The 27,614-nt window shown below is 37.6% G+C and overlaps 1 protein-coding gene across 2 annotated transcripts in view; it reads right to left on the bottom strand.

The window, feature by feature from the left end:
- The window catches only part of Ar (androgen receptor), a 165,966-nt gene that overhangs the window by 49,271 nt on the left and 89,081 nt on the right, over nucleotides 1–27,614 (bottom strand). For both annotated transcript variants that reach the window (XM_078034646.1, XM_005335195.5), the window contains exon 2: nucleotides 26,607–26,758. In XM_078034646.1, coding sequence (XP_077890772.1) covers nucleotides 26,607–26,758 — 152 coding nt within the window. The remainder of the gene's footprint in view (nucleotides 1–26,606; nucleotides 26,759–27,614) is intronic.

The following is a 27,614-nucleotide window of genomic DNA, read 5'->3' as shown; positions in this document are numbered from 1 at the left end:
GTGGAGTAGGGATTGATCATTTAAATGTGCTGTAGAGTAGGGATTGATCATTTAAAAAAGCTCTGGGTTGAATACTTCCTCAAGGTCATGAAAGTAAACCTCTCATAAAATGAAAAGTAACTGTCATTTATCCATTTTTTCCCAATCCAAATTTTGCATGACAGTCTGACAACCCTTCTGAAGGATAGCTGGAAAAGGCTTTCAAAATTAAATAAAACATATGTTTTGTCCCAGTACATGTTTGCATGGGTGTGACATAACATGTGAGGACACAAACTATAACATTTATTATAGCATGAAGACTGGATGTAACCTAAATTGTCATCAATAGAGGGCTAGTTAAATACATTATGATGTAGTCATACAATTCAGTCATTAAAAAGTGAGGTAGTTCTATATGAAGTACTGATATGGAATAATATCCCAAAACTGAAGTAATTATTAAAAACACAGAAAAAATATAGAACATGAGGTGTACAAAGAAAATTGCTTAATTTTGTATGCCTGTATATATATGTATTATGTCTATAAGCATACACAGAACTAACAAAGCATATTTGTATGTAAAAGAGAATTTTAGATCTGTGAAATGAGGGCACTATTTTTTCACTTTTTAACCTTTCCTAATTTAAAAATTTTATGTTATTTACATGCACTTCCTGCTATAAATGTAAGTTGAAATAATGCCAGTTCTGTTGTGAAATGTCCCTGTGATCATGGGATAATTCTTTCCTCTCTTTGGACTTCCTATCTACCCAACAAAAAGGTTAGACTCTGTAAAACTGTACAGAGGAAACCAAGAACAGCTCTACCCAGTATACCCTACTTTACAATTTATAGTCATTACACTGTGTAATTAGGGAGGTGGCTCTTCTAACACGGTCAGAAATGGTGTCTCCATTATTAGCCCAAAATGTCAATTATTCAGTTAAACAAATGCTTACTAAAAGTCCAATGGTCCAGCTCTCTGCCAAAGTCTGTGGGACAGAAAGAGAGATCATAGTTCTTGCCTTTTAGGAGCTTGTAATCTACTGTAACATAAATACACATGAAGCTGTAATAAGTCAAAAGATTAGATGAGAGTTATGAAATGAGGCAAGGAGGTCTTGGTCATGCCTTACCTCCACTGGCTCATAGTGAGGCCTTGGAAATAATACTGCTTTCCTTTGAAGTTCAATTTCTTCATATAAAATGACGGGATGCTGTGCTTAGATGAATTCAATAATCTCTCAATAAATTAATAGCACAGAGATTAAGAACCATCAGGCATACGTGGTAAATTCTATTAGTTGTTCTTAATATTTGTTAGTTGTCAAAGCAATACCATGTGGATACAGGCACATGGATTTAAGAGTCAGAGGGACTGGCTTATAGATCCCAGCAATGCCACTTTTTGGTGGCAAATAGCATGGCCTTCAGTGAATAATATAACTTCTATGATTATCTTACTTTTATTCCTGTACAAAACAGGGAGTATAATATATCTATCTTTGCAGAGCTGTGACAATTTAAAAAATATTACATGAAGCATATAACAAAATATAGGTACCTGATAAAGCAGAATTATTAGAATGATGAGCATGCTCCTGGAATCATGTGAAACTTAGGAAGAGCTGATCAAGGCTGAATGAAGAACCTGCTGAAATCTTTATTGTATAGCACTCAAAGACTGCACTTAATTTTGTTTATTTATAAAGTACTCCATGATAAAGATATTTAATCAAATTATTCATATTTTGCATCCTATATAGTTCTAAAGTGTAAGTCACCTGAGATCAAATTTGATAACTGCAATTTAATCTGTAGCTTGGACACACACCAACATTGTGCTCTGCTTTTGGGTGCTCTTCTGATTTGATTTCCTAAAAAAATCAAAAGCAACTTTTCAAGGTGATCATGGTGTACTCCTTATAAAACACTTATATGATACTGAACAAGAATGGGGGGACAGGTAGAGAGACATAGAGAGAAGGGGGAAAGAGAAGGAGGGAAGAGGAATAAGAAGGATTGGGACAAAGATGGGGAAATGGAGGAGAAAAAGGTGGATAGGGATAAGGGAAATATTTAGAAAGAAAAGCTCAAGTGTGGACCCTACTAAAGAAGTGTTGAGCTGTGTGACCATTTTAAGAAAAGTCCAAGAAGCTTTTGTCCAGCATAGGTGCTACCTCACTGGGCTCAAAGTGGTCTGTCATATCACTGGGGTTGGAAGCAGTACTATCTGGGGCAAGCAGAAGGAGAAAATAACTTCCCTCCTAATCACTACAAGTCTCAAGGAATATTTTGAACAACTCCTGCTTAGGAAGTCATACAGTGATGGACCCAAAGCACTAAGAAGCCAAAATTCATTTCTGATTCTAGGAAAGCCCCACAAGGGTGCTCAAAGACTAAGATGCAATACTTATATAGGAATCAGTGGAAACTAAAGAAAAGAGAAGAGTCAGTATAATATAGTCAAAAAGAAATGGCGCCAGGTACAGTGACACATGCCTGTAACCCTAGTGGCCCAGAAGGCTGATACAGTAGGACGAAAGCTAGCCTTAGCAACCACGAGGCACTAAGCAACTCATAAAGACCCTGTCTCTAAATAAAATACAAAATAGGGCTGGGAATGTGGCTCAGTGGTCAAGTGCCCCTGAGTTCAATCCCCAATACCAAAAAAGGGGAGATTTGGTAGATTGACAAGATTTTTATTCAAATCTTTTCTCTGCCTCTTACTAGCTGTAACTTGGTACAAGTTACTTGACTTCTCTGGACCTCAATTTTGCCTACTGCAAAATGAAATAAAAACACCCAGATCTGTTGTGACATTTAAATGAAATAGTGTATGAAAACCAATTAATATAATATCTGGCACACACAAGCAAGCACTAAATTTTGAGTGAAATACATATAGTGGATTACTGAGTTTATATAGATAGAACCTGCCGCAGTCCAGCTGCAGCAAAATAACCGGGGGGTGACAAGCAACTTGTGTACATTGATGCAGCAGGAGTGGGAGCCCTTTATTGTAGGACAGGAGGGGTATATATACATTCCACACAGCTTATCTTAATTAACATAAACTAGATACAGCAGTCAACCAATAAGGAATCTACACACTTAATGGCTCACTGGAGCCACCCCACAAACCACTCCCCCTGGCAAAATGCCAGGCGCCATCCTGACTTGTTTACAGACTCTAACAAGAACCTAACAGAAGGTGTAAATGAATTGGACAGAAGAGAGTAGCAGTTGTTATGAAATGCCATCAGAAGATAAAAACAAGATGATGAAAATCTGTATGGAAAGAGAAATGCTAACAGTAAACAGATGTTAAACTCCTGAGATTAAAGATGAGTTAGAAATCGTATTTCACAGAAGGATTAATCTTGATAAAACATAAAATTTTACTAAGCAAACAAATTGTTGGTAAGGCATTTCAGGCAGAAAGGATGATGTTTCTAAAAAGGCATGGGGATTGGAAAGAGTTAAGATCAACAGTTGAAACAGGATGTGAAATTGGTGATTTGCTAATCAACAAAAACTCCAAACTATTCAATCAGCCTTGATCAAACATATTTTTTTCTTTCTATTTAAAACAAAGATTTTACTTTGACAACTATCTTAAAACAGCCAAACAGGTTTGAGTATTCCTTCCCTTAGTCCTTGTTTTGGCCTGCTGTTTGGTGATTACTCCCATTAGACCAGTTACAAGAACTGGCCCATAAGCATGACCAGAAAAATGCCATCTGGAAACTAGTGGGGCACTGTTGGTACTTAAAGAAGTCCTAGGCTTTTCCTTCCAACCATCAGAGTCTAAGGAGTCAGAAAGACTGCATCTATGGAGAAAGGTCCACCTAGATCATTCACTTGGCTATGAAGATAATGCATTTTGTCCCCATATATTTGTGTTCCCTAAAAGAATATCATGGGAGGAATTAGTTCTGGTTTTCCATAGCACACAATAGTAACTACTGACTACAATAATCTATAGTAATATTTCAAAATAAGTAGGTGAGTATGAACATTCCCAACTCATATAAATGATTATTTAAAGGGCTGGAAGTTCTTTTTAACCAGATTTAATCATTATGCATTGTATATATGTATTAAATTATCATACTATACCCTATAAATATGTAAAAATATTATGTCTATATAAAAATAAATTTATAAATTTATTTATAACTTCCCAAAATGTTGATATAAACTTAATTATGAACAAAAATAAAAAATAGTTACTGACAAAAATGAGTAAAATGACATAAAGTTCTCCTACGGCCAGCAGATTAAAACTCTTGTATAATGTAAAGAGTATAAACTATTCATTTCAATTTGTTATTCAAAAGATCAGAAAAACTCAAAGGTATATGGTGCTTGGCTTTCCTTGATGACAAAACAAGAAGAGAACAAACAAAATCCTCCAAAACTACATCCGGGCTAACTTGAGTAACATGAGCTGACAAAGAGTTATGATATCATCTCTCCCCTCCACCACTGTTCCAAGAGTCCCTAGGTAGCTCTGGATCTATCTATTCTGGAGCACATTTCAGCACCAAGGGCACCAGAGATTTTCCTGGAAAACAGAAGCGTCATCCTTGGCTCCCAAATAGCAATAATTGTTAACAATCCAGAGCAATGAGAAGTATGAAGTTTCAGTTTAAAAGAGGCTGAATTTCAATTATCAGGAATGAAAAATTATTTTCAAAAATGAAAGTAATATTAGTATTATTTGGGCTTAACCACTTTCATGTTGAGCATGCCCCTTTTCTGTTCCCTAAAATTTCATACATAGAAAACAGTTCATATACACTCAGCCCTTTCCCAAATAATAAACATTTATATCATTTGCATTTATAGGTAGCTTTACGACTTAGATAGTGTTCCTACAAATTTTCTTCCTTGAATATCACACTAATCTATGAGCTATTCAGTGAAGTTATAATAATTAACATTTTACCTATAATAAAACTAAGGCTCAGGATGGTTAACAGAATTGCCCATACTCATACAGTTAAATAAAAGTTGAAGTCATTACCACAACCAAGTATCTGACTCTTATTTCTATCCTTTTTTCATAACTTCTCAAATATCAACAAAAATGTTAAATTGCAGTCATTCTGATATGCTCTGGAAGGCATGCCAAGCAATTTACCTATTCCATTAAGAGATATGTAAAATTATTAAATCTTAGATATTCTGGAGATCAGTTATTTGGGAAAGTTCACTTAGGTGGAACATTTGGTTTATACAACAGTACTAGATAAATAAAGTGTTGGAAATGGGGCCCAGTGTTCATTATGTCATTCTGTAAAAAATTACTAAACTCCTACTAAGTGCCAGAATCTGTTAGACACTACCTTCTATGCCCATGAAACAAATAAGATATCAAGAAAAATCCAGGTAGAATTACGAAACTCATTTACTTTTGCATGCAAGCATGCTGGCATTTTATTCAATAAAGCATATTAATTATCTACTCTGGGCTGGGCAATGTTATATATCCCAGGTACTTGGAATTTATAGGTGAACAACAATAATTTCCATCTTGAGGAATATACATTTTAATTTATGTGTGTGGGTTTACAGAAGGAGAGAAAGCAGGAAATAAATAATAAATCCAATAAATCAAGAAATTAAATGGTGTGCTGGAAAGCAACAAGAACAATATACAAAAAATCATTGTAAAGGGGATACAGAATTCTGGAGAAGAGCAAATCTGAATTGAATGCTGAGGGCAGGCTTCACTGAGATGCCATTTGGGCAAATACTTGAAGGAAGTGGGGGAAATAAAACATACAGTTATCTCAAGGAAGAGAATTTCCAGAAGAAGAAATGGCTGATGAAAAGGCCCTGAGGTGGAAGTGTGCCTACCATATCCAAGTATTGGCCAAGTGGCCAGTGCAACTACAGTAAGGAGAAAAAAATGGTAGAAGATGAGGTTCCAGAGGCAATAACAGTACAGATCATTTGTGACCTTATAGGTCACCTTATAGATTTCTAGATCAAAAACTTTTAATTCTGAGTGAGATATGGAAACCTCCTGTCTCCAAATTTTCCCTGGACACACATTAGTCCATTATTCCTAAACACAGTAGATATTCTAGTTTTTGAAAGTTGAGGAGTGCTCAACTAAAAATTCGTAGATAGCAGTGATATCAGTGAAAATGGTGGAATGAGGAACACCATAAATTTGGTCCTGCATTAAAAAAAAGCCTGGCAAAAAGTCAGAATCAACATTTTCAGAACTATAGAAATTAGCTAATGATATTCAGTAATCGGGACCATATATTAAAAAGAAAAATTGCAAAATCTTGATAAGCATATCATGTTTTATGGCATTTTAACTTGCATATTGCCTATCTCCACTCCCAAGTTCCATGGTAGCCATGAAAACCAATAGCCTGAGGCGACATTGCAGACTAGAAGCTTGGTATAACCTGGTTGAGGCTGAATGGGTTTTTTTTTTAAAGCCCCTTTCTCAGAAAATTTTCATTATTTGAGCTGTTTAGAAATTCCCTGGAAGATTCTACTCTAAAGGATGTGTTTGTTTAACTTGACTCAGAGCTTGCCCAGTGTGAACAGCTTTTTCCCTGGGGGATTTTGTAGGAAATAATCAGAGACAAATGTTGAACATAGAGGCTGGATGAGTTGGTAGATGACAACTAGGGTAAATAACAAGCTCATGAAAAAGCTTAAAAGGGAAAACCAGGAATGAAGTATCCATAGAGTACTTTGAAAAGCTCTGCCATAGACTCAGGAATCTAGAGTTAGGTTTTTAAAAAGTCACTAAACAAGCAAACAGCAAAGACAACAATAGAAAGCAGCAAGAACAAACCAGGAGTTTTGACAGCTGCAAATTGTACCTTATCAGTAATTGCATTAAATATAAATGAAATAAACACTGTCATTAAGAGATTTTCCAAATGGATGAAAAGTATGATATAGCTATATGTTGTCTATAGGAGATACTTTAGAATAAAAGAGAGAACTAGGTTAAAGAAATGAATGGAAAAAAATATTCTTTGCAAACAGAAACCAAAGGACAGCTGGAGCAGCTATTTGAGTATCAGACAAAATAGACGCGAAGACAAAAATTGTTAGTAGAGATAAAGAGGGACATGTTATAATGGTAACAATTTGAATCCATTAAGAAGATGTAATGATGATAAACACATGCACCTAATAACAGAGCCAACTAAAACATAACAATCAGAAACAATGAGTGGAAAATAGACAATCCATTAATAATTGTTGGAGACTTAAATACCCTACTTTCAATTATTAATGGAAAAACTAGGCAGAAGATAGGGAAAGGGAAAACATGAACAACACTATAAACAAATCAGACGTACCAGACATCTATAGAACACTCCACTGCAAAAGACCACAATACACATTCTCCCTAAGAGCACATGAAACATTGCTCAGTAAAACATAAACATATTTGAGGCTATAAAACTATCAATAAATTTAAATGATTGGAGTCCTACATTTTTTTCTGATCAAAATGGAATAAAAATAGAAGTAACAGAGAAGAGTTTGAGAAATTCAGAAATATGAGGAAATTAAGCAATGCATCCCTCATAATCAAGGGGCTGAGGAATAAATCACAAGAGGATAGATTAGTTGCATAAAAATAGACATACAGTTTAGCAAAATAGAACTTAAGAGTCCAGATGTAAGGTTATTGTTATGGTTCAGATATGAAGGATCTGCTGATCCATAGTGGGTCTGGAGGATAGGGAAGAATGAAGGAACTATGGTTTGTGTAGAAGGGAGTGAAGGGTTGGGGTGAGCTTGTAGGAATGGGAAGGATAGTAGAAAAAGACAGACATTATTACCCTATATACATGTATGATTACACTAGTGGAGTGACTTTGCACCATGTGCAGCTGTAGGAATGAGAAGTTGTGCTCCATTTGTGTACAATGTGTCAAAATGCATTCTACTGTAAAATAAATAAATAAAATGATCAAAACAACAACAACAACAACAAATAGATATGGGGTACCCTCCAAAACCTCTTTTATAAGGCAATGTAAGAATTTTCAGAGGGGAAATGATTAGATTATGAGAGTTGAACCTTATTAGTGGATTAATCCATTGATCTGGATTAACTAGGTGATAACTGTAGGCACATAGGGTGTGACTGGAGGTAGGACATTGGGAGTGACTTTGGGGTTTATATTTGGTCCCAGGTGAGTGGAACATGCTCTCTGCACCCCTTCTCTGCTTCCTGTTGCCCCATTTTCAGCTGTTTTCTTCTGTCATACCCTTTGACTATGATGTACTATTTCATCCTGGGCCCAGAGCTGTGGATTCAGCTATCTATGAACTGAGACCTCTGAAACTGTCAGCCAAAATAAACTTTTCCTCCTCTACATTATTATTGTCAGGTCTTCTGGTCACAGCAACAAAAAAGCTAAAACAGTTATACATTTGTGATAGTTTTTTTGACAGATATATCAAGAAAACTCTATGGAGAAACAATACTCTTTTCAATACATAATGCTAGGCCAGCAGGATATACTTGTGCAAAATAATGAAGCTAGAGCTCTATTTTACATCATGTACAAAAATTAACTCAAACTAAACAAGCCCAATTTTAACATCCAAAGCCACAAATTTCACAGAAGAAAGCATAGGTATAAATCTATGCAAACTTGGATTAGGCAATGAATTTTTAGATAAGAAACAAAAACATAAATAATAAGAGGAACTAGATAAATTGGACTTCATCAAAATAAAATATTTTGTTCTTGGTTGGATACCATTATAAAAGTGAAAATAAAACTTACAGAATGGGAGAAAATGTCTGCATATCACATATATGATAAGAGGCTTGTATCCAGAAGTCATAAAACACTCCCAACTCAATAATTAACTGACAAATAATCTAATTAAAACATAGGCAAATATATTAATTGTTATTTCTCCATAGAAGACACACAGATGGCTAAAAAGACATAAAAGTCATACATTTTAGCTACTAGTAAAATGCTATCCACAATGAAAAACCACAACTTTCTACATACTATGATGGTAGTAATAATAATAATAATAATAACCACAACAAAAACATAATTTGTACTGGCAAGGATGTGTAGAAATTAGAACCCTGATAAAATACTGACAAGAAAATATAAAATGTTGCAGTCACTGAGGAAAACAGTTTGGCAGTTATTCATAAAATTAGAGTTACTATATGCCCCAGCAATTCACTTCAATGTATGTAAACAACAGAATGAAAATGTATACATACAGATACTTGCACATGTATATTTGTAGAAGCAGTATTCTTTTTAAAATATTCTTTAGATGTTGATGGACCTTTATTTATTTATTTATTTATTTATTTATTTATTTATATGTGGTGCTGAGAATCGAACCCACTGCCTCACACATGCCAGGCAAGTGCTCTACCACTGAGCCACAACCCCAGTGCCAGAAACATTAGTCTTAACAGATAAAGAGTAGAACCAACACAATGATGATGAATAGATAAACAAAATATGGTATTTCCATATAGTGGAATATTAATCAGCCAAGGAAATGAATGAGGTACTGATACATGCTACAACATGGGTGAACCTTGAAAATATTATGCTAAGTGAAAGGATCCAGATAAAAAGACCACATATTTGATTGCCTTATTTTATATGAACTATTAAGAGTTGACAAATCCACAGATATATAAAATATATTAGTGATTTCCAGGGGTTGGGCTAAGTGAGAAATTGGGAGTAATATGCTAATGGTTACAGGATTTCCTTTTGAGGTAATGAAAATAATCTGAAATTAGATAGTGATGATTTTTGTACAACTTCTTGAACACACTAAAACCCACAAAACTGTATACTTTTAAAAAAGGAACATTATGGCATGTAAATCATATCTTTTTGGAACCAATAATACTTAGTATCTGGGAGAGAAGTCAGAAAAAGAAATCAAGAGAGCCTTGTAAAGTGTAGCATAACTGACCTAATTTAAAAGAATGTGCAGGTTTTTAAGGACATACCAGTCAGTAATGAAGGCAGGTCTACCTTTATTAGGTCCTATTGGCAATTGAATACATTTTTAAGGTATGTTCCCATTGGCAAAGCCCTTCTAATGTATCATCTCACAACAAACCTAGGAAATAGAAAAGGAAAACCCATTAATGGCTTTGCAGATGTAGAAGCAGAAACCCAAAGAGCCTCAGTAACATGCCTGGAGTCATATGACTAACCTTCTTTTGTTCAGTGGTGACTTTATTCTGTCATGGTTTGTAAAGTAGACTCTTTGCTAAAAGAAAATGAACTGTAACTCATCCCAATTTCTCATCTTATTCATTTCATTCTATTACCAACCATTCTGTTACCTCCAGTGACAGCAAGATTCTATTATCTGCAGTGCCATGGGGTGTGATTTCAAAATAACCCTTTGAAACTGCAATCCCAGTATTTCAAAATGGAGCCCTGAGAATGGCTATATCCACATTTAATTCTTTTTCCCTTGGCCTCTGTCCACTTTTCAATCTTCCCTTGTGTCATTACCATGTCAAGATATCCAGCAGTGTATGAAAAGTTATAGGTCACTATAAATGGAAAAAAAATGACTCTTTTCCTCATTAGACTGTGAATGAGACAAGTGGAAGGCATATTCTTTTTTGTCTTCCCACTTTATAGCATATTGAACATTCTCTCTCTCTCTCTCTCTCTCTCTCTATATATATATATATATATATATATATATATATATATATATATATATAAATTATTTGAGTTGATGATTGACTGATGGATCCTTTCATATGTTACTGGTCAGGGGAGCTCCCTGTAACATGATTCTTAAAGAAGCAGTCCAGGTCAAGGAAGACCATGAATTTTTTCTACATAAAAGTAGTATCGTATTAGAGTGAAAAGAATCAACAGAAAAATTACTCTTTTTTAACAAACTGTTAGGTCCCCATAATGGCTGTTTGGAATCCTGTTATTCAGTCTGAATCTTAGATTTAGAGTTTGGTGAGACCACTCTGTAGAGTGCTGACTTAAGTCCCTTGGATGGTGACTGGAACAGGTAAAGGGAGGCCAGAGGTTAAAGCTCATCTTCATGTCATTTCACTGTCATCCCAACACAGCCACTACTGCCTCTGTTAGCTTGGTCATCAAGGAAAAAACAAAGGAAAGAACATTGGAAGCAATTTCACAAGGTCCACATGTCAGCCAGGCAGGGATGTTCATTCATGAAATCAAAACAAGTATGTTAAAGACTGAGGAGACCTACTCACTGGAGGATACAGATAAATTTTGAGAGTGATGAGGTTGAAAAGCCCATATACATACAACTTAAAAGAAATAGATTAATTTGAAAAAGATCACTACTCTTCTACAAAATGTATACAGCAACTTAGAAAGCTGCCCTGCTGCTAAGTGCTAAATCAAATCCATGTATATTGGGGATTAAAAACACTAGACTGTGAAATAAAGCATTGTGTTTGGAGACAGTTTTGTTTTTGCCATAAACCCTATAATTTATCTGCACAGGCTTCTCATAACCTTGCAACTAAGATCCAAAACTGAGCTTTAATGGAATGGCACTCCCTATGGTCTCTAGGCCATTTTCTGACCAGGAATCACTCGCTGGAAGATAATAATTATCTCTATAAGAAAACTATACAATTGTCTATTTCTGCATTATTCAAAAGTGTTCTGGCATACTGTCATTCCACTTGGAAGTTATCTTTGAAATGCACTCTCTCTCTCTCTCTCTCTCTCTCTATATATATATATATATATATATATATATATATATATATATATATATTAGGATATACAAAGTTCACTTTGAAGAGCCTTGAGAGGTACTTCAAAGAGATAATCATTCTGGTGTCGAGTGCAGTTTGAAGGAGATGTGTCTTATATATTAATAAGCTGTGTACAAAGAAAGCAGAGAAATGATTTGCAATTAAACCTGTTTATCCAAAGGTAACTCTTTGCCAAGGGTTCCAGGGTAGTCAGAGACAAGTAATCATTTATTCAAAAATAGACATGGTTATCCTGGACAATGGCAAGGTGAACCCCTAGAAACACACAAATGACACTGCAATTTACAGAGTAATTTCATGAGTGTTATCACTTTTCATTTTTTCAGTTATTACATTATTTCCATTTACAAATGAAGAAACTGAGGCTTAAGACCAGAATTTAATAGGTGGATTTCCTGACTCTGTGTCACCTTTCCTTCAAAGATATTCTAACTTCTTATTTTTTTCCCATATGGAATTTAGAGTTTTGTAACAGATCTTTCAGTGTCTACTGAATGAATAAAACCTGAGGGTCTGGAAGCCACATTCATCAAATTATGATAGTTATGTCAACCAATTGCTGAATATAGTCATCTGCCTCCCTCCAGTTCCCTAGATTTTCCCTGCTATTCCCCAGATCTGCCTGTTACACAGCAGGGATAGGCAGTCTCTATTCCATATAGGTAGTCACAATCCTGTCCGATGACTGGTGTGAACTAACTTGTGTGTGCCTAGTCTGTCTTGCTGCCTCAATTCTCCTGTCCCTGCTGGTTTTCTAATAACCATGGTATTTTGATGTCCAAAGAAGCTGACTTGGATGAGAATGTCCCCTCAGGCCTGGATCCCTACAAGTTTACCTGAAGCCAGCTATTGTTACACAGAATGTGTACATCTCTTTCTGGTTTAACGTGATGTCACTGCTTCTGTTGGCCTTAGTAGTTAAATGACTACGATTTAAAACGAGTAAAACCTGCTTGTCCTTTCTCCTGTTCTTTCATTTTACCAAGTGCTCAATGCTCTCATTTGATTCGTGGGTCCTCGGAGCTTACAAATTTGATGCTTTATCTATACTTGACTATTCTAGATAAGTGTCTTCTGCTCAGACACTGTCCTAAACAAAATAGGGGACTCTCCCTTTCAAAACAAGAGACAGGTCTCCCATTCTTCCAGAGTCCTACTAAGAGACACTAACAATCTAATTCCCAGTATCATTTCCTACAGATGGCTGAATGTGTCCCAGGAGTCAAAGCATTCCAAAACAATTTCACATATCATGGAAGTTTCAGAAATCATGACAGATCATGGGTACAAAGATACTTTCAAATAGAAGGGCCTTTCATAAATCCATGAGTCAAAACATAAGAACCCCTACTTCCTACCCTTGCTTTTATTTTTATTTATACATTTATTTTTGTTGTTTGATACATGACCTGGTATTTCCACTGGTAGAAATGGGATCCTCAGGGCTGGGGTTATGGCTCAGAGGTAGAGCACTTGCCTAGCATGTGTGAGACACTGGGTTTGATTCTCGGCACCACATATGAATAAATGAATAAAATAAAGGTCCATCAATAATTAAAAAAAATTAAAAAAGAAAAGAAATGGGATCCTCAGAAAAATTTAAAAAGAAAAAAATAACATTAATATAACCTAAAAACATGTCAATAATCTAAGTCTCCAACAAGAAGCCTGAACTTTGACTCTAAATTATGCTCGCATAAGGGCCAGACCTAAAGGAAATTAATATAGTTTTAGTCAGTTGTGTTATGATGGGGGAACTTTCAAAAAAGTCGTTAACAGAAAAATGTAAACCTCCAGACAGGTGGTATAATTTAAGATTGAAAATGAAACACACCAGGCACAATGCACTACAGAATACATTTTCAATGCATTTCAAATAACCTCATAGTTTCAGCAAAATGAACCATCCACTAAGGAGCTCAGACCAGCAGAAGGAAATGATTAGTAAGTGCATTACTGAAAGATAAAGCAGGAAGTGGTAAGAGCCACAAGAGAGACACTCTTGAGGTACTGTGAGAGTAGAGAAGAGGGTGGGGTGCCTTTTGATAGGGTATCAAAATGGAGGAGGAGGAGAAATTTGAGTAGGGCCTAGGAGAAAGGTAGGACTTAAGGATATGGAGATGTGGAAAAAGACACTTGAGGCAGAAGAGATAGACTCAATAAAGGAAAACAAGGGGGAAGTATAGATAAACATTGGGGTAAAAAATACTTTAACTATCTTGTAGTATAGTCCTCTGTAGTGTTCTGGTAAACCTGGGAGAAATAGGGATAGAATAATTTTTTTTAAAAAAACAGCTATTAATTGAATTAAAATATGGAAAACTGTCTCTTTTGTCGGGGGGGGGGGGCTTTGATGTAAATCAATTAGTTGCTCTATAATTCTCAATGACATTGTTTCTTTTGGGCTTTGGTTTAAGCCCATCAGTTGCTGCATAATCTCTCTCCCATTTTGAACTTATTTCTCATATGACTTATCACATCTATATTCTGCACTAAAGTTTGAGACCATTGAAAGGACTGCGTCTCATTCATCACTGAGTTCTTAGCATCAAGCAGAAGGCCTGGAATATACCTGCTTTACTGTGCTCTGTCTGTGGTCTCCACTGTACTGAGATCATGCTTTGCTCACCTCTTCCTCCCTAGCACTCAGCATGAGGCTTGACATATAACAGATGCATGAAGCTTGTTAAAATGAGGTGAGTTGGGTGCCTTCCAGTTCTGTTAGTCCTCTATGCCTCACTTTTCTATTTGTAAAAATGTTAATAAGAGTATTACTACATCATAGGGTTATGAGAATTAAGTAAGAACTTAGTATAGTACATAAGCCATAACAAATGTTCAAAAACATTGGGTGCTCTAATTATTATCATCATTGTTGCTTATTGTTGCTAAGGCTTCAAGACCTACTGATGGGGACAGGCCCTTCAAACTGTGCCAGGCTTGGTCAAGGTTATCTCTGGGCCTGGGGAAGGAGGTCTATGCCTGTCAGCTTTTCCTTTCCATGTCTCATTAACACTGTCTCTGCTGCACTTAGGTACTTTGTGCAGTGCTAAATCTGCAGCTGATCTTGGAAGGCATGCCTCCCTGACTGGAAGCTCTCTGAGGACATGGCTGGCTCACAGTCATCTCTGAGCTCACACAGGACTTGATACAATACATGCTTGTTTAAAGATGTATAAGCGAAAGCCGCTTGCTTCCACTCCTTCTTCTGTGCTATTGGACTATGAGAATACAAATGCTTGCAGTCTAATGTTTACTCTAGCTAGGGCCCCAGGCCCACGAAGCTTTCTGCTGTCTGCCTTGCTATTGCTCTAGTCCACCTTCCTTAGATTTTGGTACTGAGAATAAATTCATCTGCAAGGCTGCAAAATCATCTATGTGTTAAAATAATTACTATGAAATTATCCAGGAAAAAAAGCAACAGGTAAATTATTTAATTCACATTAGCATTGCTACTGTGGCATCACTATTTAATTCCATGGGAAAGAGAATCAGTGATTTCTTATTCATGCTCGAGAAGGCACTGTCAACAGTATTGGTTCATTTTATTTTCAAAGTTCTGGCACTATGCTAGGAATTTCAAGTTGTCTTACCTCGAGTTATTCATATAATTTCTCTAGAAATGATGGTCTATATGGCTATTTTAGTGGTGATAGATTTAAGACTCAAGTGGGTGATCTCTCACAAGGCTGGGCAGAGGCAGGGAGCCACAGTTCTCAGTCAGCCACATGATCACAAGAGTAAACAACAGATACTCCACAGTACTGTGTTGTTAAGCTGTGGTGTTCTGTAAGTTAGGTGTAGTAAATGCATTTTCAATTTATGATGGTTTAATCTGGATATAACTCCATCATTAGTCAAGGAACATCAATATAGAAATCAAGATCAAGTTTTTCACCCCTACACCATGGGACTCCTGGTAAGAGAGCAAACAAGCCCTTAAACAGCTCTGTTGGGCTCTTTAAGCAAGTGAGAAATCATTCCACAGCTCCACACTCCCATCTTATGTTACCTACTTCTGTCTCTTCTCCTCAGAAACTATAATCTATACCTATGCTTGCTAGCTAGTTCTTGTCAAGTTATAAAAGAGACAAAGGAAACTCTTTTCATTTGAGCTACAGAGGAGCATCTAGGGAGTCAAAGAGGCAACACACAAGTGATGTGGCAGAAGAGGCCATGTGGGAGAGCAGGAAGTCAGAGGCTCTTTGTCCTCAGTAACACAAAGGACCCACCCTGCTTGTATTCTGAAGTCCTTGCAGAGCTAAGTGACCTCAAGCACTGGATACCAGCTCATTGATGGGCCCTCAGGGCCCTTGGGAGGGTGTTGACTCCCTATCCTCTTATGGAGTTTTGGAAAACATCTGAAGACAATTCAGGTAAGAACCAGAGATAAGCAGTATGTTCTAGCTGGTTTTGGTTAGCTATTGATTTTTAAAAGCATAAAAATTGGAGAATGGGTGGAGATGGAGGATCTACAGGAAACAGAATTGATTCCAGTCTATCACTAGAGTTCTGTTTTAAACACAGCAAAGTCATAGGCCATACCAAGGTATCACCCTGTTTTTGAGAGAAATGACCCCCAAAGACAAACAAAACAGTGTCACTACAACCAAGCCACATTCCTCCAAGAGGTCCAATGTACTAGGAATGTAGGAGATAGAACTCTAGATAAAAGATAATCTGGCTTGGTTACAAAAAAAAATACTCATCCGGCTTCAGGAAAAGAAGCCTTAAAACTTATTTACACAGGTGCTGGCTCAGGTTTCTATTGAATCTGGCCTCAGCATACTTTAAGACACACCTCTGGCTGGACAAGGGAAACCAATGGCTGAAGATCATGGAGGATAATTTATCACCTTTGTTAAGTTTTCTCCTGGCCTGTACCTTGAGACTTCAATTTGCTGGGCCAGACCTATCTTGTTGGAGTCAAAGGTACACAGAGAGCTCTGACACCTTCAAGTCGGAATCCTGGAATTCAGGAGAGACAATGAACATTTGCTGTCTGTCTGGGGAATGTTACTCACTATGTCCTGAGAGGCAAAGAAGAAAGAGGAAGAGACTGACTTTTTCTCTATTCCTGTACAAGTGTTTTGGCCTTTCTGGTCACTAATTAAATAGCACTGAAGACAAGTACTTGGCTAGGAATCTTACCCTAATCCATGGCCTCCTTTACTCAGGAGACTGCCATAGATACCATTACCTAACTTTGCTTACTATCTACTCAGGGAACCCCCTAATTATATGTGTGTCAATGACCAAGAATTCACTCAAAGAGAAGGAGAAAAAACTTATTGTATCTCAGTACTGTGTTGCATATTATTTAGTTCTTACAATAGCTCTATGGGCTATTATCTTTACAGAGGCACAGAGGAGTTAAGTGATTTTCTCAAGGTCACATATCTATTTAGTCATGGAGCTAAGGATTGATCTCAGCTCTGCCTATTTCCCAGGAATCTTGCATATCAAGTAAACCACTGAAAACATCTGGGATATTTATAAAAATTCACTGACTTAATATTTTAAAATATCATTAAATATTTAGATTGTTATGACTTTGTTAAAAGATTTGAGATCATTTAGTGAAACCATTTTATTTGTCAGATGTCAATTTTCCCTTGCAAAGGAGAAACAAGTCATGCCTAAGGCCACATGTGATTTGGTGGCAGAGCCAGAGCCCCATCTGGTGCTCTTGCACTACATCATATTCTACTACCTGGAGAGAATCCTGCTTTCAAAAAGAATAGAGACTAAATTAGGGCAGCTATGGACATCTCAGCAAGGAGATGGAGCCAGGTACAAAAGGCCAATTGAAGAATTCACCAGAGTTACATCCAGACTATACACAGTGTACCCCAAACAAGATTCTTGCTTTCATGCTAGCCTGTCCTTTTCTCAGTCCTTTTCCTCTTCCCAAAGTTCTCTTCATACCTTTTTGTACCTGTAAAAGTCTTATACATCCTTAAAGATATAGATCAATCCTTAATTCAATTATGATACCTTCCCAAACTTTCCAAGTAGATATATTGTACTCTCTCATTCATTCTGCTCAGGAAAATTTGTACCTACTTGTAGTGCATCACTGATCCCACTCTGTTATATTGATAAACATTTGTCACATTTGCTTCGTAATCAGTAGTTGAATGAATTTAGGCAAGTCACTTAATTCTTCTGTGTCTCAATCCCTTCATTTGTAAATTGTGGGGTAATAACAATAATACCTACATTGTAGCATTGTTGTGAGGACTGAGTAAATGTCCATTCAGCAACCAATGTATACTAAGTGCTCAATAAATTAATTTTGTTGCTACCTTCTACCTCTTATACCAATGCCTGGCATAGGTTCAGTGTACACAATAAGCACTGATTATTGAATAAATGTATCCTATGTGGGAAAGGAACCAGTCATAAGTAGCCATGTTGAATATCACTATAGTCATGAAACTCCATTGTAAGTCTAGAATGTCTTTATATAAATTTAGGTCAGAGTTCTGTAGTCATATCTAGGATACACAACATCTCAGAATCATAAGAAAACTATGAAATCTTCCCCTAAGATTCTTCATACATGCATATACATTCAATAGATTGTGTAAGAATCCTCATACCAAGCAATGCCTTACAGAGACCTTGCAGTATACATTGCTATTATCATTTGTTCTTTTGCTAATTGGGAAGACATACAGTTACAGAGGATGATCTCACATCATGGTGGAAGCAGAGAGGATTAATAGGAACTGAGCACCTTGCAGGAGTCAGGGGGTATGCTAAATGCTTACTCTGCTGCCTCATGTAATTCTTAGTTTCAAAATAGTAAGCTCCATGGCTCTGATGGTTGGCTGTGAGACCTCAGACAAAAAATATTAGTGACACCAGATTCAATTTCTGCTGTTTACATATTAAACAAACCTGGGAATATCACTTCCTCTCTCTGGGCTTTTGTCTCCTCATCCATGAAATGGCTTGGTTGGATTTTTAGATTTTCAATTTCCTTGCCTTCAAGATTTAACAGGTTAGCATTGAAAGATTCTGTGATTCTGAGGACAACACATCTTTTAAGAATTTCCATTTAAAAAACTTGTGATTGAATCAACTGTCCTGAAAGTAAATGAGCTTGTTTTTGAACTGTAGGAATGTGCTTGTCTAACTTAAGGAACTGTCCACAGTCTCTAGGGTACAGATTCAGATACCACAATGAAGTCAAGGTCCATCCTCACAATAAGGCATCCCGATAGAGGAAGGAAGAACAGAATGTTAAAACCCTGATAGAGAAAAATAACAATCTGTGATTTCTAAGCCCTGTCCTAAAAGACAGCATTCTTTGTTTTCAGACATAAAAGAGGAGAAAATGGATTTCTCTTGTTCCTGGCCCCATGTAAGACATAATGCAGCATGCTCCACTGAGAAGGCTCAGAGGAAAGGCCAAGGAGCCATGCATGTACCATTTATATCCATACATCCTGTCTCTGAACTTTCTTCCCTTAGCTTGGTAATATGAAGCAAAACTTCTTATGAGCACAAGTATTAAATTGTGCTTCTTCTTCTCTGGTTGTGTGATGAGAGTGTTATCCATCTGACGACTATGAGTTGTTAGAAGGGGGATGGCTCACATGTCCCTGGCCTGAGTTAATGGAGAGAGTAGCTGGTAAACTACCAGCTGTTTAAAGTTTTTATCACCTACTTAAGAGGATAAACTCCCTTTGATGTCAGTGCTCTTTAGTGTATCCTTAGTTTCTCACCGTGATATGTACGTCTGAATTTTCTTCCTTTATATCTTGACTCTCTTGGTCTTTTTTCATTGTTGCCTTGCTTATTTGCATAGGCATAATATTTCCTTTCTACTTTGTGTTAGTATATTTATATATTTGAGGGGAGGCTGTATTAAAACAGAGCAAATGCTGCCTTTGGCTTCAGAAGATCTAAGTTCAAATTGCAACTATACTACTTAGTGCCTACATGTTGATCAACTAGAAATTCTAAGTTTGTACCTATGGAAGACCAAGAAAATGACTTGTCCTTCTGTCCCAGGTGAAAGGAAAGTTCAAATGAATAGTAAATGTGTTGGCCTTTCAGCTACTGAAGCTCTTTTCAGATAGCCAGGGTTAAAATCACCAGACTACAATTTCTTCAAAGAGGATCTATAGTTGAGTATGTGAACTCAATACCTTGTATGTAGTAAACACTTGTGAAATGTTTACTGACTGAATGCATGAGTAGATTTACTACCAGGCCTATTCATGTGATGTGCACAGTTCACATAGGCACTAGCATAGCCAGGAGATATAGTGATTCTACTAGGGTGTCTCAGGAGTCACTACACAGAATGGAAGCAAAGGGACTGAGAACTCTAATTCTTGTTCTCTTTATAACAAGTTATCCACTTCCCAGTCCCAGTTCTTTCTTCAACAGGTTTACTTACCAAGTTCATCTGCCTCCTTAGAAGCTAACAACAGTTATGTAACTGTGAAGTGGGCAGGGTACAGAGCATGGACACCTGAACAACAAGTTCCAAAAATATGCATGCATGGCTAATATATTTAAGGAATTATTTTTACAATGATGATTTCTTGTAGAGCTCAAGTACCTTGAGGGACAGTATGTTTCCTGGTGTGGGACTAAAGCCCAAAGAAGTAATACATAATTCTTACCTCTGAAGAGAAAGTACATCTACTACTTACCCTTGCAAATAAAAGCCAACTGCACAAATGAACTACCCAGAGTTTGACAGTCACCAAGCGATTATTGTGAAGAATTGAAGAAGCTTCAGGTTTTACTATATGTACAGCCCCCCCCCCAAATGATAAGGGACTGGGAAACCAGTAAGACATGATGGAAGGAGGTAAGAGACTTAAGAGATCTTGCAAATGACAAAGGTCATGTAAACATTAAAGAGATTTATATAATGATACAAGTGCTATGGCAACTTCTGGTTAATCACCATTTAATAAAATGCACATGCTATAAATAAGCAGGCATAGGACACTATAGAGCAACAATGGCAATTTCTTGGCATGACTCCGAATTTGGGCACTGACAGAGATTTGGCTGGGTATCAACTGCAGTGAGTTACAGTGCTGAATTATTTATTTTGCAAGTCTGGGATCTTGTATTATTATAGGGAAGGCCAGAGTTAAGCCAGAAAATGTGTGAGTACAGAGAACCATAGGGTAATATGTGACAGAGCCACAATTCAGATGGCCACATGGGCTCTACTTTCTATAAAACAGATATTTTTTTTTCATATCATTTGGTAGCGGATAGTCCCCAAAGCCATTCTTCCTTACCATGTGGAGTATAAGTGGCATCCAGCAAAACTCATTCATATATTTTTCATTTAACAGAAAAAGTATCACACAAAAGTTTAGAAAATGTGTCAAATGTTTTCAGTTTATCCTCTGGATATTTCAAGGGGAAGTGATGTACTAGCTCATCAAAAAGTATCTATATTCTAGCATTCCCAGATTCATTTTCTCCTGTTTATTAAAAAAACTCAGAACCACCGGGCACAGTGGTACACATCTATAATTCCAGTAGCTTGGGTGGCTGAGGTAGGAGGATTGCAAGTTCAAAGCCAGCTTCAGCAAAAGCAAGTTGCTAAGCAACTCAGTGAGACCCTGTCTCTTAATAAAATACAAAATAGGGTTGGGGATATGGCTCAGTGGTTGTGCCCCTGAGTTCAACCTTGGTAGCCCCCTTCCACCCCAAAGAAAGCTCAAGACCAAGAAGCTTCATTGAACTAGGCATTCTGGGAAGCATTTTCAAAATTAGATAACCTAGAAAGTTACTAAAATATTAGGAGACTGGAAAGAGAAAAATTATTATGCAGATTTACAACTATGTTCAGTGTTGGTCAACACACTGTAGCCCAAAAGCCAAATCCAGTATACCACCTGTTTTTGTGAGTTGTAAGAACTGTGATTAAGTTTTACAGTTTTAATGGTTGATGAGAGTAAAAAAAATATATTATTTCATAACGTGAAAATTAAATGAAATTCTAATTTCAGTGCCCATAAAGTTTTATTGGAGCCCAGTTATTAGTTTGTGTATTGTCTATTGCTGAGTTCACATTACAAAATCAGAGCTGACTAGTTGAGAGGAGGGAGACCATGTGACCTGCAAAGCCTAAAATATTTACTACCTGGCCCTTTACAGAAAGTTTATCAACCTCTGATCTAAAGTCTGGCAGTGACTTTTTAAGAAAATGAGAAACAGAAAGATGAGAGGAGCTTTGTGAAAAGATTTCTAAGACTCACAAAGTCAAGACCAGTCAACTTCTTGGCCAAAGATACCTGATAAAGTCTATTGAAGCTATAAGCAGATCCTCCTGGCAGAGTTAATTTGCCCCTGGGAAATGTTACTGAAAAAGTCAGGGAGTGAAGAGGAAACTAACATTCACCAAAAACTCTCTGCAACACTCCAAAAAGGAGGTAACATTCAATTCCATATGAGTTGAGGTGGGAAAGAGTGGATTTAAAGGACAGAAAGAGTTCAATATGGGTTCACTTACATTTCTTCCCTCACAAAAACCTGGGGCATGAGAGAGAATCAAAGCCATACTTATATAAAATCTGCCAAGGAAACTAAATTGGGACCTATTGTAAACATCAGTGAGGATGGTGTAATTCTTTGAGCTCAGAATGTAAACTACAGTTTCAATTTTATGATGTGTACCAAACAGCGCTCCATGTGTACAAAACAAATGGATGTACAATCTCTAATGTTTTACTAGAAAATGTCTGAAAAATAGTAAATTCTTGAGCACATAATGCACATGATGAATTAATTAACCCTCTTTGAAACATGATGAGGGGGAGATGGGGATTCATATCCTGATTTTCCAGATGAGAAAATGGAAAAGAAAGGAAGTTACCCAGCCATGGTCACAAGGGAGAATCTCAGAGTCTTTGGTTTTAACCCTACTGTGCATAGTGCACTTGCTCTCTAGCTGGCTCTGGCACCATCTTTATTAATTAGGATCTGAGGATTACCACCTATTGGGAAGGCAAAACCAAAAGTGTACACAGGTATAAATGCATGATAGCTGTAATAAAGGTGATGATATTTGTACAACTTTCACAAAAAGTCTAAGCCAAAAGGACATTATAAAAACATCTAGTCCAACCCCTCCCCTTATACTACAAAAGGAAAACTGAGGTTGAAAGGAGGGAATTTATTATTCAACGTTACACAACCAAATCTCTGTAAGTTGCTCTATATGAGTATTACCTTCGTTTGACCTCCTAGGTTTGTAGATAGTATCCTACATGCCTTCCCCTTCATTTCCAATTCCTCTACTCACACCACAAACCTGCTCTTTTACTCATGCTTTTTACTAACCCACAGTTTATCCCCCAAACAACTCCCATACCCCTCCACATTCAAGGGAAACTTACTAAAGATTTTAGTGATTTTACCCTTATGGCCTAATACCATTATTTCTTCTTTCAAAAATATGCAAATTATTCCCTGCCTCATTCATATTCCCTGGTATTACTAACAATGAGAAAATGTGGGACTCTTCCCCCTCTACTTCCCTGATGGTTGGGGGAGGGGAACCTGGCCAGATTACCTTAGATTTTGTGCAGAGCTCTTCACCAGTGACAGCATTAAAGCTTCATGCTTTATGAACCACCAAATCTAGAAATGCATTTCTGTCTGACACACCAGGCTTTTAACTCTTGTACCTGTGCCCAGTCCAGAGATTTCTGAAAACTATGAATAAAGTGATAATCAACACTCAGAATACTCATTATGAGTTAGCTGAGAGCAACAAACAAATGAGGAAGAGAAAGATTTGTGTTCCTACTCTCTCAAAACAGGTAGAATTCCAAGTATAAGCCAGGCAAATGCAGAACCACCTTCAGAAAGGCTATTTGGGCAATAAAGATGCATTGTAAAAATGGAAAGAAAACAAATCAATAAATGTTCTCCTTAGGTAATAAGACAGCCCCCTGCCTTCAAATAAGGATAATGACAGCAGTAAACTCAAGCCTTCTAACTTTATAGCTGCTGGGAGGAGAAAGAAAACACCAAAACACCAATTATTTATTTATTTTTGAGGGTTTTTTTTTTTTTGTGTGTGTGTGTGTGTGTGTGTGTGGTGAGGGGAATGTGGGGGATTGGGTATTGCTGATTAAAACTCAGGGGCATACTACCACTGAGCTAACATCCCCAGCCCTTTTTGAGACAAGGGCTCATTCAATTGCCCAGGCTGGCCTTAAACTTGCAATCCTCCTGTCTCAGATTCCCAAGTTGTAGGAATTACAGATGTGTCACCACATCTGTGTGTGTTATTTTTAAACCCCCTTCTCCTGTTCCTCAAAGGCCTCAAGACTGGAATCTGGGGTCCATTTTTCAAAGTAACCAATAGGCTCAAAAGGCTTGCTGTCTGTCTATGGCTTTTCAAGTGATTTTGATCCCATGAGCTCACAGATGGTCAATTTCTTAAAGACAATATTACCGAGTTTCCCTAACTTAAGTGATTCTAGGGTCTGCAGCATTTTGAGATCTTATAGGATTTCTAAGTACTCTGAAAGTTGGGTTATTCCTTCCATCCACTACCTCATCACTTCTCTTCACTGTTTTAAATAGCCCAGGATCTGCATCATAGCAGAGCATCTCCCATGTACACACCCCCACCAAATGCCCTTCTGCCCATCTCCTTCTTTCAGCCCTAAGTTCTTTATGAATCCCCCATGTGGGAAATATAATGTGACAGCAAAATCTATCCTTCACCATATGGTTGATCACTTTCCCCATTTTTTGAAAACAACAATTTAATGACCTAGATTTGTAAAACCCACATTAGTATAATCTAATCTATTTTATTACTGAATTTGTTTATTTGCATGTTTACTTGAACTCATTTTCTATCATATCAAAATCTGATATGACTACTAACTACTGTGGTGCCGGACTTGCTGAAATACTAGACAGCTTCTCTGGACCATTCACTGCCCCAGATACAGTGCCTTTGAGATGACAGGGTATGGGGAAGTGTCAGGGTATTACTGGTAAAGCTGGGGTAATCTAAAGTCCCTGAACCTTCTCCTTACTTCCTTTGCTGACAGTCATCTTTCATAAGTACTGTTAAGAAGGGAAGGCAGTTCTCTCAGGTCTTTTGAAATTGCCTGTATGTAGCATGGGCCCTGAACTTTGTATTAGCCCATCATGAACAGTTGCAGGGGTATAGTTGGAATATAAAGCATGTTTTTAGTAAAATAAAATGTTAATTGCCTCCTTATGTCTTTGGGCACTGGAAGAAAATGATGAAACTACCATCATCATTTATGATTGGTTATCAAAAAGGAGGCAAGTTAAAGGGTACCTATTTTTTAACTTTGTTTTCTCTCTTTCTGTGTGTGTGTGTGTGTGTGTGTGTGTGTGTGTGTGTGTGTGTGTGTGTGTCTGTCTCTCTTTCTCTTTGGCAGTATCAGGGATTGAAGCCAAGGGCACTTTATCACGAGCCATGTCCTCAGGCCTTTTTATTTTATGAGACAGGGTCTCAGTTGCTGAGGATTTCGCTAAGTTACTGAGGCTCTCCTTGAACTTGGAATATTTTTGCCTTAGTCTCCCATGTTGCTGCGATTAACAGCAATATGCACCCCTGCCATATTGTATGTGCCACCATGCCAGACTTCTACTTTTCCTCTTGAACCCAAGAACTCTCCAGTACTTTTGCTGCTCTCTGATGGATATCAGCACATTCCTGGTGAAAGGTGTGACCTACATACCTCTCTTAAGACTGTCCTCAGGATTTATAGCCCTTACATGAGGAAAGGCTCTCTGTCTTGGTTGTGACTTAGAACTCTGACTCTTCCAGACCAGGAAGAGAAAAAGGCCTTGGGAGAAAGTAGCTGCTTTTTGGAAAGTGGGGCAGGCGAGCACACTGGTGTTTAACAATCAGATCTGGCCACATAGCAGAGAATCTTTGTGTGGGGCTAGTGTACAGTGTCCCTTTGAGAAGGACGCCCTTAGTACAAGGAGGGGAGTGAAGTTGACAAATAGGGGCTTAAGCCCCAGGTGGTTAGGACAGTCACTAGAATATATAACAGGTCTGAAAATGGCAATTCATCCTATAGGATATAGGAGGAGCACCTCTGGGTGCTGAGCAGACATGAGTTGTTTCAAGTGAAATAGGATTAAGCAACCAGGATTTCAGCCTACTTAGATAGATATAAAATACTACTTAGCTTGAGATTCTGGACCAATGAGGAGGCCCTGAGGTCATTCCTCTAGTGAGGACAATAAAAGCCCTTTTTCACTCTGGGTTCTTACCTACTCAGGAGCTATTAATGCAAAGAGAGATCCCAAGGAGGCAGCAGCAGGAGGGAGCAGGTGCAGAGACTGATGGTCTGCTGAACAGCGAGAACACTTCCTTTCTGGGGCTGAGGCCAGGAAGTCTTTTGCGGAGGAACAGTCTTATATTCACCACTGAGAACAGGCTGGGGACTCAGTTGGGGTTTCTCCACTTCTAACCTCTCTAATAAGGACAATTTTTTCCCTCACTAGGCAGCAGAGTGGAAAACAAGCAGGAAGGAAATTACATTTTTCAAATCATTAATTTTTCTTTTATTCCTAGGACCCACTGAACACCAAGCACCAGCTGGGACCACCTTCATTGCCTGTATTGCCTGTACAACCAAGGGAGCCAAAGCCTGGAGACCAGCAAGTATGAAAATCTGCTTCTTTGCGCTTCTGAGTTTTATAAGACAGCCCTGCCAATGACCCTATCACCAACGTGAATCCTGGGCCCTGGAATGTGTCACTCTGAGAGGAAAAGGAGAAAGAGAAATAGAAGTGAGTGTGCATAAGGCTTTACCTTCAGCAGCTCTTTTGAAGAAGACCTTGCAGCTGCCACATGTGAGAGCCCCATAGTGACATCCAGAAGCTTCATCCCCACAGATCAGGCATGTCTTCTGAGGTGGAAAGTAATAGTCGATGGGCAAAACGTGGTCCCTGGCATTCTCCAAACTAGAAAGACACACAAATCACAAAGCAAAACATGTCAGTGGGTAGCAGACATAGGAGGGCAGAATCCTAAAGTCTTAAGGAATAAACTGTATGCATAAACTACTATTATTCATTGCTCAAATGAGTTACTGTGAAGCTGAATTTTCCTGGGATTTCTTCTAAGGATGGTGTTTGTAGGGTTTCCTCAGGTGTAGACAGACCATTTGGATCCTGCTATGGGATTTAGGAAAGTTCTCTGGGATAAAGCAATCTCATAGGAAATGTCTATATGAGTCAAGAATATAGGCAGGAAACCTGAGGTTAAGTTATCTAATTTAAGTGGGTGGTCAGGCAACATTTTCAGAGTAATTAAACAGTATCCTATAGCTTTATCTCATCTGAAACAAAATCTATAGCCAAACTACACCAAATATCAAAACAGTTTGTTGTGTTCTCCTTTAGCTCTCTAACCCTGGAATCTCATCCATAAAATAGGGATAATATCACCCATTCTACTGAGTTGCTACTATGAGTGGCAATATAAGTCAGACAATGGATAATCAGACAATGGTCCTTGGGATGAATACACAGGTGAAGGATCACAGTTAGTATTATCAAGCTAGTCTTCAATGGTCTTTTCTTCCATTCCTTCACTTCCCTTAAAAGTCTCTCCAGATCATATTCCCCTGCCCCATTCTACAAAATTAAGTAGCAGAATCTCTAGGTAGGCCTGAAGCTTTTGTTGAGAAATAATACACAGTGATGCTGGACATTGTTTTGGTTGTTATCAAAACATTTGGCCATTACAAAATTCATAGGTTCCTTGAATAATGATGGAACTTCAGAAGTCACCTAGTTGACTGCCTAACCATAAGAA

Source organism: Ictidomys tridecemlineatus, chromosome X (assembly GCF_052094955.1).
Source record: "Ictidomys tridecemlineatus isolate mIctTri1 chromosome X, mIctTri1.hap1, whole genome shotgun sequence".
NCBI classification, from domain to species: domain Eukaryota; kingdom Metazoa; phylum Chordata; class Mammalia; order Rodentia; family Sciuridae; genus Ictidomys; species Ictidomys tridecemlineatus.
This window is presented reverse-complemented; position numbering and strand designations above follow the sequence as displayed.